The sequence below is a fragment of the Abramis brama genome (genome assembly GCF_963993115.1).
Source record: "Abramis brama genome assembly, chromosome: 21".
In the NCBI taxonomy this organism is placed as follows: Eukaryota; Metazoa; Chordata; class Actinopteri; order Cypriniformes; family Leuciscidae; genus Abramis; species Abramis brama.
Window position 1 is genome coordinate 1,632,661 of NC_139983.1, and position 22,340 is coordinate 1,655,000.

General features: G+C 42.3%; 1 protein-coding gene across 3 annotated transcripts in view; it reads left to right on the forward strand.

The window, feature by feature from the left end:
- The window catches only part of meis2a (Meis homeobox 2a), an 80,800-nt gene that overhangs the window by 46,836 nt on the left and 11,624 nt on the right, over positions 1-22,340 (forward strand). For all 3 annotated transcript variants that reach the window (XM_084096610.1, XM_084096612.1, XM_084096611.1), the window contains exon 9: positions 6,642-6,718. In XM_084096610.1, the coding sequence (XP_083952736.1) occupies positions 6,642-6,718 (77 nt within the window). The remainder of the gene's footprint in view (positions 1-6,641; positions 6,719-22,340) is intronic.

A 22,340-nucleotide genomic window follows, 5' to 3' on the forward strand; every position in this document is an offset into this window, starting at 1 on the left:
TTACACTACATCTAAAGACACACATTTGTTTGTGTGTTTCTCAAGCATCATAACCAAGGGAGCACATGTCAGTTTCTTGAGCAGTTCAACAGCCGTTAAAGAGCAAAACATTTCTCTAATTGTTTGTATCACTCGCTGTGTGTTTTGCTCCGTGAGTATGTGTGTACTGGGCTGTGTCTGTATCTCTCGCTGCAGTGGGTGTGTTTGTTCCCCTGTGCGGTTCTCTCTGACGGCCTTGAGAATGGGAGTGATTGATTTTTAGCGCTAATGCTTGTTTACCCTCAGCAACTGCGTTCCAGGCCAACCTCACGGGGGTGCCCACCTCCTCCTCACACCCCTCCCAGCATCCCCCTCCGCCTGGCCTTGCCAATCCATGTTTTCGCGGGGCAACAGTTTGCTTGGCAGGCAAATTGATAGCAAGAGTCGCTCTAGAACCTTGCACCATCTTCAGTGAACATAAATTATTGGTGTAGAGCAAACGGGGGGGCTGGCGGTAGTCCAGCGGCTCCAAGCCCAGCCCTGTCAGCAATTGTTGTGGGGGCACAGAGAGAGAAAGAATGAGTGAGAAAGAGACATATGAAGAGAGGGAGTCGAGCTGCTCTCCTCAATAGCTTTTCATGGCGCGCTGGGCTCCAGGTGCCCCTTTGAAGCCATTTAAATTGAAACTGTTTTACCTCTGAAAAAACCCAGCATGGCAGTCATGACTGAGTCTCATCCCAGAGCTGCACGAATACTGGTTTGCTCATACGTGTGCATGCCGACGAGCACAATGACTGCCGGTATGCACACATCGTTTGAGCATCGGGGGGTGTATTTGAGATGGTGCATTTCATAAAACTGAGGACGTGTTCCCTTTTGTGTGTGCATGTGAGTCGAGTTGCATTCTTGCCGGCTTCCTCCTTGTTGTCTGGATGCAGCGTAGTGCTGAAGAAAATCAAACACACACAAAACACTACCTAAGCACACACATTTAACCTTAGACACACACAAACTACTAGAATACACAGAAGCAAGCTCCTTTTGTCCATCTTTTAAACAAAACACTCTTTTAGCTTCTGTTCTGTTGAGCAGACATCAATCACAGCGCCGCTGACACACACCATGAGTCATGTTATAATCAAAGTTCACTTTCTAAACAAATCTGCCTTTCTCACAGTAAATGCAGTGTTCCTTCTTATGACAAATACTTACAACAAACACACCACAATGCAATTATTCATGAATTTGCGTTGTAAAATGGGATATATATATTATATTCAAATCAGCCTTATCAAAATAAACCTGCAGCCTTCATTTGGCTGGAATATCATGCTTGCAGAAACACACATATGTAAATGTATTATTAACAGCCTCTCTAAATTTAAAATGTGCCAATCTTTCTGCAGATTTCTGTGTAGCTGATATTAAAATGTCATTCTGGGCTTTGATTGATTTTATTGGGAGTCTGTGTTATCTTGCTTCGCTCAGTTTGATTAAACACACAGAAACGATCACAGTCAATTTGAGCTGTGCGTCACGGGGAAACTCAAATCCTTCAGTGATGATGGAGTAGTTTGAGAATAATTGAAATTGTTGGTAAGAGACAATGGAGTTTTGAGAACGTGCCCTTCATTTCCGTTCCACAAACCTCTAAAACAGACAAATAAAGCACGTAGTTTTGAGCGTGTGATATGATAGTATTCCTGCGAGCAATAGCCGTCATTCACCGTCTCGATTAACTATAGACCCGATATAGTCCGGCTATGAGAAACACACTTCTAGACAAAATAACCTAGAATTTGTTTTTTGCCAAAATAACTTTCGAGATGTATGAAATTCCATCATGTAAGTAAAGTCAACAGTGATTACGAGGTGTTTGGTTTCTTTTCTTTGACATGTTTTAGATGATTAGTCTATTCTTGGGCTCTGGTTTATAGCTCTGGACAGCCCAAATGTTGCCTTGTTTTAGCCTAGACGTCAGGGCTGTGTTTGGACTGCTATTAGACATCTTTTAAATGCAAAATTGCTTGCTGGGATCATACTATTACCTTTGTCACATATGGTTTGTGTTAGCATGTTAGCATCTAGCTAAATGCATTACCTTAAAGCTTAACATTTCGGTTTGTGCAATTAAAAACTGCTGTGATTTTTGCATGCAAACTCAAAGTCAAAAGTGAACCCATTGATTGCACAATGGATTGTGGGTTCAAGTAGCCTAAAAAGCATGCAATCAAAAATACACTGCATCATTCGGCTGACTGTTTGTCTAATTCTTATCTGGCGTACTATCTAGAATGTGTAGTATGTGGATTGTGCTGCAGTGATTCAGTAGCTCAGTCGGGGGATGTGCTGGTTTTCATTAGGCTGCAGGACTCTTTAATTCATTGCAGTCTGGCCTCGTACTGATGAAGTCATTCATCAAGCTCACGGTCAGCCGCTCCGTTGGGGAGTGTGTGTGTGTGTGTGTGTGTGTGAAGGGGGGTTGATGTGTGTTTGGGGGCACTGGGGGTTCAGGCTCGACGTTACATGGAGTTGCGGTGAAGAGCACATCACACCCTGTAATTTAGCCAATAGAGTGCAAACACACATGCACACACATGCACTCTGGGAAATAAAATCGGCCCACATGCACTTGCCGCGGACTGTATGATGCACTGACACATCCCAGAGGACTCCTTCCCGAACCGCGCGTGTGTGTGTGTGTGTGTTCAGAATGGCGCAAGCAGCAAAAAGCCCGTGCCATTAACAGGCTGCAGCGTAATTAACAGTTGATTCGATCGCCGGCTAGCGCTGGCATCTGCAATAAAATAAGCTGCTCATTTTTCTGTCTAATAATTTATAGACTGCACCTCTTCACATTCTGTGGTCAGTCCGTTTCTCAGGATATTGCTCCGGCTCTTAGTAATTCACTCTATTGATTGAGTTTAAAGTGACAGGAACACTTTCAATCTTTCTCTGATCTCTCATGCTAAGTTTACTCTTCATCATGCTGTTAGCGTGTCATGCACACCGCTGGACGAAATTAATAATTCATATAAAGGTAGTGCTCTGTTCGGGTTTCACTTGTTTTGTAATTTGATGCTTTATTTTACAGTGCTAGACTCGACCTGCGATGTCACTCGGATGCGCGTTACTCTGCTTTCAAAGCTGTGTTTACTAGAGCTGGGCAATGATTAACCGTGATTAATCGCATTAAAAAAAGTTTGTGTTCACATAATATATGTGTGTGTACTGTGTATAATTATTTTGTATATATAAATACACACACACACATGCATGTATATATTTAAGAAATAGTTGCATGTATATGCTGTATATACATTTATACATAATTTATATATAAAGATAAATATTGTATATATAAATAACACATTTTTCTTAAATATATACATGCATGTGTGTGTATTTATATATCCAAATAATTATACACAGTACACACACATATATTATGTGAACACAAACTTTTATTTTGGATGCGATTAATCATTGCCCAGCTTTAGTATTTAAAGAACGCAGAATTTGGGTTCTTGTAAAAAAAATAAAAAAAATATTGATGTACAATACTTTTCTCTGTGCATAACCCCAATGCATATTCCCATCCATGTTATAATACCAGTGCATGATAATAGAGATTGTGGATGCCATCATGTGTGGATTTATAAATCCCAATATGCGCATGGGAAATCACACGGACACATTTCCATGGCGTTTGTAACGTCTCTCAGGCCCAGGCTCTGTATTTACAGTGATTTGTGGAACAGAGCTCGATGAAACTGGATCTGTTGTATATTGTGTGTCTGCGGTCAGGATATCTTAAGCTGGCTTTGAAGGGTTTTAAGCGTTTTCTGTTTTTATCCTGTCAGGGAAGAGCAGATATAATGTCTTCTCAGTTTGTGAAACGTGTGTCTGGTTTGTGTGAATCACTGAGTGCTGCAGTATTTGTATGGGTTTGCTTTAATGACCGGCACATGCCTGAAGAAACACTGATACAGAGAGTACAGTTTAATGACGGCACATGAGATTCATTAATGCCTACTTTCAAAATTAAACAAAAATGTAAACAAATAGTTTATCATTGATTAAAGGCTTTAGCTAGATTTGTATGTTCAATCTATGTGGATTATCAGCCGATTGCAATAATAATATAATAAATATATATATTAAAAAATATATATATATTATATAATAAAATAGAGAACCAGTCACAAAATCTGCTGCTGTCTGTGAGAGAATCACTCACGCTCACACACACGCACACACACACACACACTCTCACACACACACTCACACAGACACACACACACACTCACACACACGCGTGTATGTATGTGCGCTTCAGTCTTGCCAAGCATATGTCAGCACTTAGCAATCAAAAAATTTATTTCTATGTGCCCATTATCATATTTCTTTGTTAATGATTTTAGCATATTAAAAGCTCCAGTGTGCACAAGTAGAAATCTGATTCATGCGTCTCTTTTTCCTTCATTATTTTTTCAATCTTACAATTGTTTTGTAATTAATTGGACACATTCCTGAAACGTTCCCTCCTCGCGCTCTTTAATTAAACTGGCCGTTGGTTTCTCAATGTGAGGCTCAGGGTCAAGATCCAGCGCAGTGTAATGGCTTTATTCCTGTGACTTCTAGAACATGTGTAAGAATGGCCAACTAGAAGAGAAAGACTCGCTACACACAAGAGTGAGTGTGTGTGCGTGTGTGTGTGGGCGCACGTGTGCCGATGTCTGAATAAAGCGGAGTGTGTGGTGTGTTTGGTTGTTAATCTGCCTCTTAAACACATCTGTCAGTGCGGATCACTATTGTTCGTCATGCTTCAGACACACACGGCACAAATTCAATCCTGCCATTTCTATCATGTCACATTTGGCAGATCAACAGTGACACAAATTATATCATTGCATCCCGCGCGGGGATTGTGTTTGCAGTGTGACTCCTGGCTACTCGAGACCTTTGCAGGAGCGTCTTGCTTTAGCGCTTGGCCTGCGTTCAGGAGCAACTCAAGCTGAAGTCATTCCTCTAACCGTCGAGGAAAGGAGGAGGATGTGTTCAGGGTTTAATCCGACCGGAGGATTCACCGCGGTGCCGTACGGATCTGTGCTATTCGTCCATTAATCGGTCCAACAGATTCAGTTGCACTGTTTGTGTGTTTATACAAGCAGAAGCGCCAAGAATCCAGCTTCAGTGTTTCTCTCATTCGGCTGAGCTATTAAACGCTTGCAAATAATATATAAGTATAGCGGCATGCCATGACCTCGTCCTCGTCCTCAACACTTGGGGGGATTTCTTTATTTCTGTTCCTTTTCATTTAAAGGAATTAAATAATCAAAGAACATTAATATATATATTTAAATACAGTAGGCCTATAAAATATAATCCACATGGATCGAAATTTTATATGCAAGTCAAATACATAAATCTTAAATTTAGGCCTTTTTTGAGTGAATATATATATATATATATATATATATATATATTTGAAGTAATCATTTTCAGCTATTTGCAAATAATGTTTTTAATTTAACATATGCACACATTCATTCCTAATCATATTTGAATTAGTGCTGTGCAAAATCCCAAATATCCGAAATAAAAGTTTGTGTTTACATAATATATGTGTGTGTACTGTGTATAATTATATTTTATATATAAATACACACATGCATGTTGTATATATTTAAGAAAAAATTGTCATTTATATAAAAAATTTTTATATTTACATACTCATCCGAAGCGCGCGCACGTCTTATTGATTTCTCTTTCAAGTCTTGCGCTTAAATAGTCAAATTCACACAGAGATTGTCAGCATGTCCGTCTCATCCTAGCAGACTCAGCCTTAAGTGAACTTATACAGTCGAGAAACACAGCGCATGTGTACAGTATCAAAAATGCAAACCTCACTGAACTTACGCTGTTTTCTTCTGGAAACAAACTTTGTTGCATTATTCTCCTGTTATCACTGTAAAGCTGCTTTGAAACAATCTGTACTGTAAAAAGCGCTGTATAAATAAATGTGACTTGACGGTCAGTGTGCTGTATTCATGCGTTGTGTCTTAAAGTGACAGTAGCCTCTAATACTCCTGCTGTCTGTGCTTTTAATGTTAAACAACAAAACACAAGGAAATCACTCACAGCTCCGGATTGAATAGCTTTTGTGACTTTAATAAGGATTAATCTTTAATTTATACAGTCAAATATGCAATGCTATTTAAAATTTGATTACTTTATTCAATTTCTGTAGCTGAAAACTAATGTTAGCCCGACCTGATAAACCTGAAAAGCACTGTTTCTTTTATTAATATCTTTGCTGTATTGTATTTATTTGTGCTGTTGCTTGTAGTTGTTCTTTACTCTTATTTGACCGTAGTGCTTTTTTCCATGAACACGGCACATACCGAACCGTACCGAAAGCGTGCCCCTAAAACCCAGAGCATAATGAAGTGCATCATCATGGCTGTGTGTAGTGATTCAGGGAGTAATGCAGCATGTCCTCATGAAGCACAGATGTTCTTTGTGTGTAAAAGCGGTCGACTGCAGTTGTGGTTTGCGTGATGTTTTCCCGGTGCAGGTGAGTGGCAGCGCTCACTGTCGTCTCTGTGATGTTCCTCATGATCCTGACCGGAGCGGGTCTCTCTTGTGTTCTCTTCCAGCACCCGTACCCTTCAGAAGAACAGAAGAAGCAGCTGGCTCAGGACACGGGCCTCACCATCTTACAAGTAAACAACTGGTGAGTCCAGGCACTTTTCCTCTCTTTGACCATCGGCAAGCTTTAGCGCGCGGACCTTATCGCCGCGTTTTCCTCGCCTTTGATGCATGAATGAATCCGTGGCGGATTACAGATGTGTTGCTCCGGCCGGCAGCGTCTCTGTAGAGCTTAGCTCATAACTGGAGGTGGTGGATTAAATAAAATGATCACAGAGCCAAAGAAATGATACAGGAATTATTTATCAAAATACACGCCCGGGCTCTTTTTTTATCGCTGGCTTAATTTCGTTCGCTACATTCTCCGGCCGATGTTCAGATTAATTGAGCTGACAGCTTCTTTTCAAAACACCGGGAAGGTATTTGCACGGATTTTCTGGCCTTACACAAACTTAATTATACGGAGCGCTCCTTTATCAGTCTAATTCCGTGTAGTGGAGCTGCTATTTACAAATGAGAAGTCCCTGGCTTTTATTCACAGCTTGCTTTAATGTATTTATCGGAGCGGACTCATTTACGCAGCTCTATCTGTCGGGGACAGGCGGCGGCCGAGGGCTTTATCACGCGTCTCCTCGGGGTCAATTGATTTCTGTGCTTTTGTGATTCATTTCCCCTACACCTCATTCTGCTGCGGCTCACAGGAGAACACGCCTGGAGAATGAGAGAATGAGAGAATGAGCTTGATTCGTCGGCCGGATCTGACCAGGTGCTTACATTGACCACAGGAAGAGCCGTTATCTGCCTTTCACTCGCCTGGCGTTTCAATTACAGCGTTCCTGCCCTCACACACACACACACACACACACACACACCTACAGCAGCAGAACATTGAGATGCTTTGCGTGTTTCATGCCGATTAATGCTGAAATAACCTGCAAACCCCACAAGAACAACACAGAGAGAGAACAAGTGAAGCTGTGTTAGACCTCAGATACTGAAAGACTTGAGAGTTGTCTATCTATCTATCTATCTATCTATCTATCTATCTATCTATCTAGCTGGACGATGACATCACTGTTTTCTCCAGAGTGGATATATATAAATAAACTAAATTAATATTTTTTACTACAAAAATCAAACATCACTGAACTTACTTAAAGGGATAGTTCACTTTGAAATTAAATTTTGGTATGTTTTAGCTTACCTCAAGGGCATCCAAGATGTAGGTGTCTTTTTTTCCGCAGTAGTTTCAATTTTGATATTTTTAGGTCAAACCGTTCTTGTCTGTCAGTCATATAATGCAGGTCTATGGTCACTGTCTAAGAGCAAGCACAGAGTCCAAATTAAAACAATTCCCCGTCGTCCAAATTAAACAATTCACCATCGTAAGTACACATTGATGGCCTAAGACACGAAACGAGCGGCTTGTGTGAGAAAACGAACAGTATTTATATCGTTTTTACCTCTTGTACACAACCACGAGTGACGTACACGCACGAGAGATCACTTCCGGCGCTTGCACAGACTAAGCCAGAACGCGCGTACACGTCACACACCAGGATGCGCGCGCGCCCTCAGATCACTTTTGGACGTGGTTGTGTACAAGAGGTAAAAACGATATAAATACTGTTCGTTTTCTCACACAAGCCGCTCGTTTCGTGTTTTCGCTCGAGAGTGTTTGTGGGAGTGTTTGTGAGTGTTTGTGGGAGTAATTGTGGGAGTGTTTGTGAGTGTTTGTGGGAGTAATTGTGGGAGTGTTTGCGGGAGTGTTTGTGGGAGTGTTTGTGAGTGTTTGTGGGAGTGTTTGCGGGAGTGTGTGTGGGAGTGTTTGTGAGTGTTTGTGGGAGTGTTTGCGGGAGTTTGTGTGGGAGTATTTGCGGGAGTGTTTGTGGGAGTAATTGTGGGAGTGTTTGCGGGAGTGTTTGTGGGAGTGTTTGTGAGTGTTTGTGGGAGTGTTTGCGGGAGTGTTTGTGGGAGTGTTTGCGGGAGTGTTTGTGGGAGTGTGTGTGGGAGTAATTGCGGGAGTGTTTGCGGGAGTGTTTGCAGGAGTGTGCGAGAGTGTTTGGGAGTGTGTGTGGGAGTAATTGCGGGAGTGTTTGTGGGAGTGTTTGCGGGAGTGTGCGAGAGTGTTTGTGAGTGTTTGTGGGAGTGTTTGCGGGAGTGTTTGTGGGAGTGTTTGCGGGAGTAATTGTGGGAGTGTGTGTGGGAGTGTTTGCGGGAGTGTTTGCGGGAGTGTTTGCGGGAGTGTTTGTGGGAGTAATTGTGGGATTGTGTGTGGGAGTGTTTGCGGGAGTGTTTGCGGGAGTGTTTGCGAGAGTGTTTGCGGGAGTGTTTGCGGGAGTGTTTGCGGGAGTATTTGCGGGAGTGATTGCGGGAGTGTTTGCGGGAGTGTTTGCGGGAGTGTTTGCGGGAGTATTTGCGGGAGTGATTGCGGGAGTGTTTGCGGGAGTGTTTGCGGGAGTGTTTGCGGGAGTGTTTGTGAGAGTGTTTGCGGGAGTGTTTGCGAGAGTGTTTGCGGGAGTGTTTGTGGGAGTATTTGCGGGAGTGTTTGTGGGAGTGTTTGCGGGAGTGTTTGTGGGAGTATTTGCGGGAGTGTTTGCGGTAGAGTTTGCGGGAGTGTTTGTGGGAGTGTTTGCAGGAGTGTTTGCGGTAGAGTTTGCGGGAGTGTTTGCGGGAGTGTTTGTGGGAGTGTTTGTGGGAGTGTTTGTTCGCTCAGGCCTCAGTTAGATCTGTTCGGTCCACCTGACATTCCTGCTGATGTGCCAAAAGCGCCTGGATTCCTCCTGTGATGGTCATTGTGTGGATCCTGCTTTGATATGGAGCACAGGAGAGAGAGAGACAGGTTTGCGCTCTGGATGTCCTGAATCACGTCTTTGTTCGGAGGCACAATCAGACCTGGAGGCACAAGGGCTCTGTGTGTAACGTGTCAATAGACAGCGCGTCTCCTGCTCTGACAAGACCGTCTACCTCTCTCTCTCTCTCTCTCTCTCTCTCTCTGTGCCCGTGGATCTGATCTTCTGCTCTTTGTGTGTGTGTGTGTGTGTGTGTTTGTGTGTGTGACGCTCACTGGTGTTGGTGGTTCGTTGTGTAGCTGATGGGTAATTAAATCTGAGACTGCACAGCAATCCTGTCTGACCTCAGAGAGAGAGAGAGACGCTTCACACACCACACGACAGGAAAGTGCAGTCGCATCTGTGTGTTATTCTATCTGTCTAATCACATGCTGACAGCAACACACACACACACACACACACACATATTATGAGAGAGAGAGAGAGACGGGTTTGTCCCTCGTTATTGCTCACTCTTGCAGTCGATTCTGGGAGTTTCTTCAACTTCAGGAACTTTTATGTCCCATGTGGCGCAGATGTTTTGCCATGACTTCATCATTAACTCCAAGAGTTTTAATCTTAAACTATAATTAAGAAAAAGTGAAATATTATTTAATTGTTTTGATATGATAAAATGCTAGATATGACATTAGACAATTAGACTGTTTTAAATGTAATTTCCACCACACAATAAATGATGATCTGAAATGTGACGTAAATGAGATTTGTTGGGAAAAAGAAGAATGCTTATTGTCTTAAAGTCCACAGGGCTGAAAGTGCTTGAGTTTTGGTTGGGTTTCTTCTGCCTCTCTCTCTCATGGAAACTCGTTTGACTAATGAGCTGACAAATGGAGTGGAATATGTGACTTATGAATGACCTTTGACACCTGCTTGATTTCATGGATGTCTAACACTGCCATCTTACCTGAAGCCCACAGACACACACTCTTTCCTGCGGGTGGGTTGTTGATTGATCAGTGGTTTCTGGTGTCAGAATAAACCACGTCTGCTGGTCTTCGATCTGTCAGGCCTGAAACGGCTTTATTTGAGACTGTTTTAGACCAGGAGAAACAGTTTCATAACCCTCTCTCTCCCTCCCCAAACTCAAAGAGGGCACGAACAAACAGATCAGCTTTATGTTTTTTATGACCGTTTCAGTTGGCGCGGCCAGCTGTTATGAAATTCAAAATAATGGCTTAATATTTTCCAAATGTAATGTAAAAAGTATAAACAGGCCTGTGAAGTTGTTTTATTTTCCTCCTCTCGGATCATGGGAAAGTCATTGAGTTTAAACACATGCCAGTGTTATTACAGTATCATTGAGATACTATTGTTGCTTATATTAATATTTAGAATCATGAATTTTTTATATACACTGCCATTAAAAAGTTTGGGATCGTTAAGATTTTTAATGTCTCTTCTATAAAAAACAGTACTATTGTTAAATATTATTCCAATGTAAAAGAATCCTAAAAAAAATGTCCACAACTGTTTTCAACACTGATAATAATCATAAATGTTTCTTGAGCATCAAATCATCATATCAGAGTGATTTCTGAAGGATCATGTGACACTGAAGACTGGAGTAATGATGCTGAACATTCAGCTTTGATCACAGGAATAAATTACACTTTAAGTCAAGTCAAGTCATCTTCATTTATATAGCGCTTTTAACAATGTAGATTGTGTCAAAGCAGCTTTACAGAGATAAACGTATAATTTAAGGTAACAGAGATTGTTTTGGCTTTATAGCGGTTCTTTAATAAAGTTATTTTCCAGCTAAGGTTAGTTATGATTGATTCGCTTCCGTCGCAACGATCATTTGTTATTAAATTAGGGGTCGCTAAGACGACACCATTCTCTCTACACAGACTTTAAACGCGAACCTGTGAGAAACGCTGATGGCGTTCACATGCGCTTTAAGAACTGGTTCTATAGTTATGTGCGTTTGAATATATGTGCGCAGGTTTGGAATTCCCTACAAGCCAAGCCTAAACAAAGTACTGGTACCTTATAAAATTTTGATACAGAATTTTATTTTATTTTTACTTTACTATATATGCACAGAAAACAGCTGATTTACATTGGAATAATATTTCACAATATTACTGAGTTTGTTGTTGTATTTTTAATCAAATAAATGCAGCCTTGGTGAGCAGAAGAGACTTCTTTAGAAAACATTAAATCTCACCGATCCCAAAACTTTTGAATGGCAGTGAATATTTTTGTCATTTTTAATAGTATTTTTAAATATGTCTTTATTAATTTTGATTTAATTTCAGTTGAAGTTTATTTAATCAGAAGTGATTTGATGTCGGTCTGTTGCGCACGGGCAGAATGATGACTGAAGCTGCTGGTTCCCCATCTAACTCTGGCCTAGATGAGGCGGTCGAGTCTCTCTCTTCGTGTCCAGCGCGAGACGAGCCGCTGCCAGAGAACATCATCACATCGCCTGCATTTAGGGGCCGCTAATTGGCCGTTAATTAGCAGAATTGTCTCAGTTGTTGGTTCCCGAGTGCCGCCCTCCTCCCGCTCCTCCCGCTCTTCATTTGATCCCATATCTTTAATATCTCAATCATCCTCAGTGTTTCTGTCTCGTTTTCCTGCACAAATACCTCAACATTCCTAAATCAAGAAACATGTTCTTATGACATAATGTAAGAAGTCTTGTTTTCTGAAACAGTTATCAAAATTAAGTGAGTTCATGCTTAAGGTCCATTAATAAATGCATTAGTTAACATGAACTAACTATGCGCAATACATTTTTGGTTCTTCTCCAGTAAATGTATTTTGATTTGATGGGGAAAAAAATAATAGCCAGAAATAATCTTGTAAAAGAGTGTGAGACGGTGGTTTATGTTCTGGGATGGTGCGTTTTGTTTCGAGGGAGAAACAAATGGAGAAAGATTGAAGAAAGAAGAGAAGGTGAATAAGTGGGTTAATTTATATGGTTTGACGCATCGCTGTAGGATCGAGCTGCGCCTCAGGCCATCTGTGAGCCGAATAGCAATTTTATTACATTGTCATTAAAGCAATTTCACAGCAGTATTGTTTGTTAATGAGAGTCTCGAACGAGGAGAGATGTTACGGACAGGAGTAGCACTGAGCTTCTCGATCTGCTCTTTTATATATCGCTGGGAAATAAATGCGCACTCACCCTTCCCGTCTGTCTCTGTGCTCGGGCTTGTAAATGGGAAACCCACTTAAAGCTGAAATATAAAGTCTATAGTGCCAAGGTTGTGTTTATGAGCTGCCGTTGGACTCTAGTGTTCACTGCTCTGCTAGTTGGACTTCATATATACGGAGCACTAAAGTGAAGCAGGATCCTGAGCGTCTCTGGTCTCAGATCAGATTGTTTGGGCTCCGTTTGGGAATGACAAGGATGTGTGTGTGTGTGTGTGTCTAAGAGCTTCCTGTGTTTCACCCTCAGACGGATCGGTTGGCTTTTTCCAGTTATTTATAGACAGGCAGATCTGCTGCTCCTCACACAGAGGATGAGGGAAATACTGCCCACATTAGTGAAATAAAGCCTGAGAGCAGGGCGTCTTTCTGCTGACGCTGCAGAGGAACATCGCGTGAGCTGGGAGAGAGTTAAGAGAGAGAGAGAGAGAGAGAGAGAGAGAGAGAGAGGGAGGAGGCCCAGGAGAAAAGAACGACTGACAGGTCAGGATTTGGAGGAACGAGTTCATCAGTTTGTGTGATTCTGATTGGAGGGCATGTGCGTTACTCCACTCTTCACAAAATAGGGCGTGAAACTCTTATTCAATTATTTTTGCTCTTTTTCAACAGATAGCCAGTAAAAAGATCCACTGGATCTTCAAGAAACAATGATCATCAGCATCAGGACGTCCAACTAAATGTGTTTTATTTACTAATTATGTTATATAAGGTTGCATTTTTGGCAAACCAACATTTGGGAGACATAGACAGATAGCTGACCCTTTGTCTAAATGAATCGGTCACTCAGTAAAGCATCAGCTTGTAATTTTTAATAAACCTATATATTCCTCATAAGAAAAATATTTGTGTGATCATTTTTCTTACAATAACATTGGAGACCCTTGAGCTTAGTACCTTTGTTACTTTAAAAAACGAGACTCTGTTTCTCATACACTCCTATAGTCACACACACAAGCCTCCGATGCCGTCCTCTTACCTCACGAGTATTTGCGCTAAATCTGCACAGATTTGTTTTACACGAACTTCCCCAACAAAGTGAGTAAATATAATAAGTAACACACCAAATTGGCTAGTGATTTGACAGCGTTACCCGCCAGAGTTGATTTTATCTGCATTTGATGGGTTGGCGGGTGCTCATTTCAAACCCTGTATATATATATATACACTATACTGTCAAAAGTTTTGGGACGTCTGCCTTTACACGCACCCTATCCGTAGGGTTTAATATGGAGTTGGCCACCCTTTTGTAGCTATAACAGCTTCAACTCTTCAACCCCTGAAAAACAACCCCACACCATAATCCCCCCTCCACCAAACTTTACACTTGGCACAATGCAGTCAGGCAAAACCGTTCTCCTGGCAACTGCCAAACCCAGACTCGTCCACCGGATTGCCAGTCAGAGAAGCGTGATTCGTCTCTCCAGGGAACACGTCTAGTGTATAGTGGCGGTGTGCTTTACACCACTGTATCCCACGCTTTACACCACTGCATCCCACGCTTTACACCACTGCATCCCACGCTTTACACCACTGCATCCCACGCTTTACACCACTGCATCCCACGCTTTACACCACTGCATCCCACGCTTTACACCACTGCATCCCACGCTTTACACCACTGCATCCCACGCTTTACACCACTGTATCCCACGCTTTACACCACTGCATCCCACGCTTTACACCACTGCATCCCACGCTTTACACCACTGCATCCCACGCTTTACACCACTGCATCCCACGCTTTACACCACTGCATCCCACGCTTTGCATTGCACTGATGTAAGGCTTGGATGCAGCTGCTCGGCCATGGAAGCCCATTCCCTGAAGCTCTACACACTGTTCTTGAGCTAATCTGAAGGCCTGAAGTTTGGAGGCCTGTAGCTATTGACTCTCACAGTTGACGACTTCTGCACATGCGCTGACCCCGCACTGTGCACAGGTGGCGACCGATCGGGGTCCCACGCTTGAGTTCACTGAGCTCCTGAGAGCGACCTGCATGCCTAGGTGCTTGATTTTATACAACTGTGGCCATGGAAGTGATCGGAACACCTGAATTCAATGATTTGGAGGGGTGTCCCAATACTTTTGGCAATATAGTGTATATATTCCCCATAAGAAAAATATGTTTGATAATTTTTCTTGCTGTAACATTGGAAACCCTTGAGCTTAGAAACGAAACTCTGTCTCTCACACACTCCTATAGTCACAAACACAAGCGTCCGATGCCGTCCTCTTACCTGAGATCTGTTTTCCCAGGATTCAGCTGATCGCCACACTCTGAGCTTTACATGCCAGCAGCGCCGTCATAAATGAATACTTCAGGTTTGTTTACTGAAGCGCGTGGTGCCAGCGAGCAGAGATGTTCTGGATGAGCTATCGGCAGAAACGATGCCAAAACACAGCGTCTGGACGAACTCCAAACTGTGTTCACACACACCGATGGTGGAATGAAAGCAGGCCTTTAAACATGTGTCTCAGTGGAGGCTCCGGTGCGCTCCGACCCTCTCGCCTCTCATTATCAGTGCGGGGCGAGAGACACTCAGAAGCAGCAAGAGAGAGAGGGTGTTGAACCGAGGGCCCCTTTAGGGTCTGAGAGAATGGGCTGGTTCTGAGATTGAATGGGGTGACAGGGGTGTGTGAGGGTGTGTGTGTGTTAGTGTGAGGGTGTGTGAGGGTAATGACTGAGTCCTCGTAGGCGGCAGCAAGTGAAAGGAGGTTAATTGAGAGGTTTCACTGATGACGGGCAGATCTCGGGCGCAGGTGCCCTGCAGCGTAACTTACACTCCACATTAACCAGCATTACCCTCCAATATCTGTACCTGTGTGTGTGTGTGTGTGTGTGTGTGTGTGTGTGTGTGTGTGTGTGTGCGCTCACGCCACACCAGGCCTCACGTCAAAGACAAAATCAGTTTTATAAGCAGGAAAACCATCATTTTTTTATGGCCCTGTTCATGTTCAAGCAGCAGAACTGTTTTCAACACTGATAATAATCATAAATGTTTCTTGAGCATCAAATCATCATATTAGAGTGATTTCTGAAGGATCATGTGACACTGAAGACTGGAGTAATGATGCTGAAAATTCAGCTTTGATCACAGGAATAAATTACACTTAACTATATATTCACATAGAAAACAGATGATTTACATTGGAATAATTTTTCACTGTTTTTACTGTATTTTTGAACAAATAAATGCAGAGCAGAAGAGACTCTTTCAGAAAGAATATAACATTTGACCGACCTCAAACTTTTGACCGCTAGTGTACTCTGAATTCACTTTAGATAAAAGCGTCTGCCAAATGTATAAATGTAAAGGATTTCTTGAAGTTCTGCAGTAACTATCAAATGAAACTGATAGAATATATGATAAAACAAACAGACGGCAGCATTTCAAGTCAAGTCTCCTTCATTTATACAGCACTTTTAACAATACAGATTATTTCACAGCAGCTTTACAGAGATAAGAGGAGATTACAGTAACAGAGATTGTTTAGCTTTACAGCAGATCTAGAATAAAGTTATTGTCCAACTAAAGTTAGTTTTGACTGATTCACTTCCGTTGTAAAGATCATTAGTTATTAACTTAGCTAACACACACCGCTCTAACAGAAAACAGAAAACTTTTAATGTGTTCTGGGCGTTCATTTGCATGACAGCAGTGTTTGGTGCTTGAGAACGCAAACTTTAAAACAGGTTCCAAGGTGCAAGCTTTAAATTTTTTTTTAAAAATGTTATCATCTCCGTGTAAACTTCAAAAACGTGAATCCGCGAAAGCAGTGACGGCGTGCACATGTATATTATGCATTTAGTCTATAGATATGCGTGTTTGAATAAATATGTGCGCAGGTGCGTAGTCTTTCTTTTCGAACTGACTTGTCTGGCCTGCATGATACAGAATTTTTTGTCGTTTCCACGGATCCATGCGAACTGGAATCATTTTGACAGTGTTTTATCGGTACAGAAGTAAAGGGAAGGGAGGGAGGCCTTCACAGGAGAGCCACTAGTTGACTAGTTGACATTGCGTTGTCGTCGTGTCCAGGCACAGGTTGATTTAGGTGATTTTGATGATTTAACGAGTTTAGAAAAGTCATCCTCTCCCATTGCAATGAATGAATGGAATTTTTCCTCATTGGAAGTTCCTAAAGTCATTACTGCTGTGCTGTTTGGAAACGTCTGGGGTTGAAGCTTCATTTCTTGTTAAAGGAGAAGTTCACTTTTAAAATGAAAATTCTGTCATCATATACTCACCCTCATGTTGTTTCAAACCTGTATGAATTTCTTTCTTCTGCTGAACAGAAAGGAAGATATTTAGAAGAATATCAGTAACCAGACAGTTTTTGGGTCCCATTGACTTCCATAGTAGGAAAAAAATATACTATGGAAGTCAATGGGACCCAAAAACTGTCTGGTTACTGATATTCTTCTAAATATCTTCCTTTCTGTTCAGCAGAAGAAAGAAATTCATACAGGTTTGAAACAACATGAGGGTGAGTATATGATGACAGAATTTTCATTTTAAAGGTGAACTTCTCCTTTAATTTAGCCACTGTTTCAAATAAATACCTAGGGTTGTGTTTGTTTAAGAGGGTTGAAAAATAAGTAGATCTAGCAGCTTTTAAAGCCTCTCCGTACGAAATCGAGCTCTCCTTCCATGAAATGCGAAATACCTCTAGTTTTGTTTTCTTCCAGTTGCGCTCCATCTCTCCGGCTGCTCTCTTAAGGGCCCGAGTGTGCTCGTTGTACCACGGTGTTGGACTATTTTCTTTAATCTTCTTTAAGCGCAACGGAGCAACTGTGTCTAAAGTGCTGGAAAAGAGAGAGTTAAAAGTTTCTGTTGCAATATCGAGTTCTTCTAAGCTATCTGGGATGCAGAGATGATGAAACTGATCAGGAAGATTATTGATAAAGCAATCTTTAGTGGCAGAAGTGATAGGTCTAATATATTTATTACACGGAGTCGGCTTTGCAGCCTTGGCTAAATGAAGTTTACACGAGACTAGATAATGATCTGAGATGTCATCGCTCTGCTGAATAATTTCAACGGCATCAACATCTATTCCGTGTGATAATATTAGATCTAGAGTATGATTACGACAATGAGTAGGTCCTGACACGTGTTGTCTAACTCCAATAGAGTTTACAATGTCTTTAAATGCCAATCCCAATGCATCTTTTTCATCATCTACATGCATATTAAAATCACCAACAATTAGGACTTTATCTGCAGCCAGAACTAACTGATAGAAAGTCAGCAAATTCTGTGATGAAGTCTGTATGGTGCCCTGGTGGCCTGTATACAGTAGCCAACACAAATCTCAAACGTGATTTATCATTTACACTAGATAACATTACAAAAAGCACTATCACTTTTAAATAATTATATTTGAAACTAGAACTCTGAGTAATATTGAAGAAAAGTTTTTCCTGAGAAAAACCCTGAAACAAAGTGCCAACATTCCCTAGAGAGAGAGAGACTCGTGTCGGGTCAGAACGCCTGCGATCCCAGTGATAATCAAAAACAACTTTCAGAGCCGAGGAGGAAGACAGACGAACCGAGAGAGAGAGAGAGAGAGAGAGAGAGAGAGAGAGAGAGAGAGAGAGAGAGAGAGAGAGAGAGAGAGAGAGAGAGAGAGAGAGAGAGAGAGAGAGAGAGAGAGAGAGAGAGAGAGAGAGAGAGAGAGAGAGAGTGAGAGAGAGAGTGAGAGAAAGAGAGTGAGAGAGAGAGAGAGAGAGAGAGTTAAGAGAGAGAGAGGATCCACTCACTCACAGGTGTGTTGACGCCCGGGGCGTCTCTGGCTCTGATTTGAGCCTGACTATCATGTCTTTAAGGACGCAGCGTCAGATGTCTGAGAGCTTCACCGGGGCCGAGCGAACGGTTGTCAGAGCTGCTGATACACCAGTGAAGGTGTTTCTCTCTCTCTCCTGCGGTAGAGGAGCTGCTGTTGTGCCGCAGGACAGAGAGACTCAGAGACAGCAGAACAAAGTCTCGCTCAGCAAACCTGCAGCTGATACTTGCGGGATCAAAGGAGCAACAAGCGGCCCTTCCGCTCCAGGTGTTTGACGGACAGCTGACTCGGGCCCTCCGGTAGAGCCCGCCTCATACGCCACAGCACAGCCAATCAGAGCTGTGTTTCCCGTACACGCCGTAACTCGTGCTTCACTATCACAGTGCGATACAGCGATGAAGAAATCAGCTAGCGGGTCTCGACTGTTTCCCAAAAACATATTGTCGCAAATTGGTCGTTCAACCACGTTGTTAAAGATGTCACGCATGTGTTGGAGTAATAACTACTGTTAATGAATCTGTTTGAGATCGAATTAATGCGAGATGTTTTGCTATAGATTACAGACATGCATCTGTGGTTTTGCTTTATTTCCGGACTCAATCATAGACTCGTTCACACACACTAGAGCTCGTTCACACACACTAGAGCTCGTTCACACACACTAGAGCTCGTTCACACATGCGCACTCTTCAATAACTACACTTTAAATCTCTTGACAAACTAAAAGACGTAAATGACATTTATATGTATTCTAGATAACAGATATAGATTGCACTGAATGTTAGATTGATTATATTCCTCATGATCAGGATTTATTGAGTCCACATGTCATGAAAACGAGAAACTCTTCTTCTAACCGCAGGAGATCTGTCGTTACACACACACAACTCTGAGATGCTGTTGTTCGTTAGAACTATAGTTTCGGGAAACACGACTCGCTGAACTGATGATAACGACTGAACTTGCGAGTTCTGGAAACACTTTCGGGAAACACAGTCCTGAGGCTTGTGTGGACCAATGAGATTCAGAGAAAAAACACACGGACAAAATAGCTTTATTTTCGTTGATCCTGGTCGGGACGCTCATAATTCCCGCCTGTTGTGGCTTTGATCAGAATTCGCTGTCGTGACACACATCTCATTCCCTCTTTTTTTTTTTTTCGTCCTGCGAAAGCTTTTTGAGGACGCTGTCCGAAGTGGATGAATGTGAAAACACTGTAGTAACGATGACACGTTTAGTCATGTGACGCATATATATCTGTGGTTATACTGGCAGTGATGAGGCTTTCATAATGTTGGTAAAAAATAAATGTTACTTTTACAATCTTCATATTTCATTCCTGCAAAGATGACAGATGATTTACTCGCAATTGCTGTCAAAAAAAATGACTGCGTTTTAGAGCAGTGCGATCGAGTCCGAGTCAAAGCACAAGTGCTGAGATATAGAGTAATTGTGCTAGAAATATAGCCTGAGAATTATTACGTCAAAGTAAGCTTTTATAACATTCCACACATGCATAGGAAGATTGTTTAGTAGGGGTGTCACAATATATCGCAATACAAAAATGCAGCAAAATGTATCGTGGATAGTGACAATCTGTATTTTATATAATTCACTCAAAATACAAATTTCTGTGTGAGAAAAAATTCAAGTTTTCAGAGTTTTAGTGTCAGAACTGCATTCAACTGCTGTATATACATTTACACACACAATGTAGGATCACATTTAGCATTTCATCATTTTCTGTAAACCTTTTATCATGTGTGTTGGAGTATCGCAGTAATATGGTCTCGTGAGTTCAGGATCGTGATGTGTGTCGAGTCGAGACATGAGGGGATCGTTACACTCCTGGTGTTTAGTGTGGGCAAGCAACCTTTGGAAAACGCCAGTGTCTACAAAATCTGTGTGTGTAAAACACAATGCAGAGAGCGAGCGCCAGGAGGAGCCGTGCCGCAGTGATATTGATTTATTTTAATTAGCAGCTCGTTAAATCGTGTCAGTTTGCAAAACAAACATATAAGTCTGAGTCTGATGAGTCCTGAACCCAAAGACACAGACAGACTCCTACACACACCTACACACACCTACACACACACCAGACAGACAGATGAGGTGAAACACTTCTGCAGGTAAACACTGAACACACACTCATCTGACGCTCATCTCAGAGAGAGAGAGAGAGAGACGGTCTGGACAGACATGTGTGTGTGTGTGTGTGTGTGTGTGTGTGTTTGGCCTGTGGACACGCGTCTGACCCTGTTAGTGGGTGTAAATTGAGGAATTGTTTGCTTTGATTAAAGCTGTGCCGGCCGGTGTTAATCTGAACACACTTCCTGGGTCAGAGTTGAAGCGTGTGCCGTTCGCTTCCTCCCTCTAGCCGTGTGTCTCGTTTATTTCATTATCTATTTGTTTTTGAACCTCATTATAGAGCGACTTCATTAGTTTTGCTCAGTTGGACCTGGCTTTGATTGACGAGCGGGTCATCTGCTCCTGATTGGCCGGCCGCTCGTCTCACCCTCGCGCGTGATTGGCTGAGCTCTGCTGGCCGACGCCCAGAGGAGTCCGGTTTGGTTTGGGGTTTTCAGGACAGGAATGCTGACGACAGGGCTGGTTTCCAGGTGTGGCAGCGGCACACACACACACACACACACACTCGCGTATCACGTGACGGTGAGGAATTCTTGGTGTTTGAAGGGCGGTCTGTGAATGTTGATGCGAGAGCGAGGTCAGTGGCTCCTGCGGGTCTGAGTCCAGAACCTGTGTTTGCCCGATCTCACGTGTGTTTCTGCAAACCAGTGACACCAACACACACACACACACACACACACACACACACACACACACACACACACCAACACATGCACACACACCAACACAACACATGCACACACACACACACACATGCACACACACCAACACAACACATGCACACACACACACACAACACATGCACACACACACACACACACACACACACACACGCACACACACACAACACATGCACACACACCAACACAACACATGCACACACACCAACACATGCACACACACACACACACACACACGCACACACACCAACACATGCACACACACCAACACAACACAACACATGCACACACACACACACACACACACACACACACACACACACACACATGCACACACACACAACACATGCACACACACCAACACAACACATGCACACACACCAACACATGCACACACACCAACACATGCACACACACCAACACACCAACACATGCACACACACCAACACATGCACACACACCAACACATGCACACACACACACACACAACACAGCTTAGGCAGCGCCAAGGAGAATGACAACATAAGAAGCGCCATTTTTTAACACAGTTGAAATATAATACTACTGTTTTTGAATCATGAAATGTAGTTTTAAGAGTTTTTCAGGCGAGAATGTAGTTGTTTAAAGCTCAAATCTGTGGTTTATTTAAAGATTTATGAACATTTTATCCAGGTTGTGAGATCCAGCGATGACCGGGCGTTCATGTACCCCGCCTGGAACAGCCTTTCCTCGGCAGTCGTTCTGGCGTTTGCCGCCGACTCTGACGTCTCTGTAGTGGTTAAACATGAGATATAATTCGTCTTGTGTATATCTAGCGGGTGATTTTTGGTCTCGTGAATCTATAATTTGTTGCCTGGGCAATCGTTTTGGCTGAGGGGAAGTTTCATAACTTTATAAGCTATTTAACTTTACCGTTGTATGGTTAGACTAGAGCGCTGACTTTGTATGTTTGACTGAATTGTTTGCTTTATTTGTATAGCTTCTTGTACCATTTACTTATACTCTTATAATGGCTAATATTGATAAAACTGAAATTTAACAAAAAGAGACTGGGTTGAGTTTTGTCATTTTAAATTTTAAT